The sequence below is a fragment of the Acyrthosiphon pisum genome, unplaced genomic scaffold, assembly GCF_005508785.2.
Source record: "Acyrthosiphon pisum isolate AL4f unplaced genomic scaffold, pea_aphid_22Mar2018_4r6ur Scaffold_4324;HRSCAF=4870, whole genome shotgun sequence".
Classification (NCBI taxonomy): Eukaryota; Metazoa; Arthropoda; class Insecta; order Hemiptera; family Aphididae; genus Acyrthosiphon; species Acyrthosiphon pisum.
Window position 1 is genome coordinate 1 of NW_021773850.1, and position 836 is coordinate 836.

Here is an 836-nt window from a genome sequence, read left to right on the forward strand (position 1 = left end):
CATGTACGATTGCCATTATTAAGGCCTGATATTTTAGATAATGTGGTGGAAGAACCTCTTCTGAATAATAGTCCTAAATGTATGTTATTTGTATAAATATTCCATCATTATGAATTAATATATTTTATTAATTATTATTATAATAATGATTTTAGGTAGAGATTATGTATTTGAAGCAATGCGCTTTCATCTAAAAAAATCAGTTCAGCAATTCACCATGCCAAAAACAATTAGTTGTACACCTAGACAATTTGGTGGTTCTCAAAAAGTATGATTCTGTTTTGATTAATTTATTTTCACAATTACATTGTAATTTCAATTATATCAGGTTATCCTAATGTTCAATCAGTCTGATACATTTCCAAAGTGTTATACAGAATGGTATGACCCAGTAACAAATCTACGAGAGAATGCACCAGGGATAAATGATAGTCGTCGGTTGGCTGATCTTGGTGTAATAAGAGATAAATTTGTGTTTTCTGTGGGTGGTAAATCTAAATCTGTTTTTATGCTTGATGTATCTTTAAAATCACCATCTTGGGTTCCAATGGTCGACATGTTAGTTAGTCGAGATTGGTTAGGAGTCGGAGTATTAGGTGATTTCATATATGCTGTAAGTTATATCAATATTTTAATTATTTTATACTATTAATATTATATATTATTTTTTAATTCTAGGTTGGTGGACGTGATGTCTACCATACTTTAGATAGTGTAGAGGTCTTTGATGTCAGTATTCAAAAATGGCAAATGGTTTCGAGTATGTCATTTAAAGAGATGGTTGATGTTGGTGTACTCAATAATCATTTATATGTGGTGACTAATTATATTATTTA

At 29.8% G+C, this 836-nt stretch overlaps 1 protein-coding gene across 1 annotated transcript; it reads left to right on the forward strand.

Annotated features, from left to right (window-relative positions):
• Nucleotides 1–7: 7 nt before the first annotated feature.
• Nucleotides 8–816, forward strand: LOC100569029 (kelch-like protein 2; the record flags this gene model as incomplete). Its single annotated transcript, XM_003248597.3, has 4 exons — nt 8–79; nt 156–268; nt 329–613; nt 679–816. Coding segments are annotated over exons 2-4 (513 nt in total), but the record flags the coding sequence as incomplete, so codon positions are not given.
• Nucleotides 817–836: the final 20 nt, after the last annotated feature.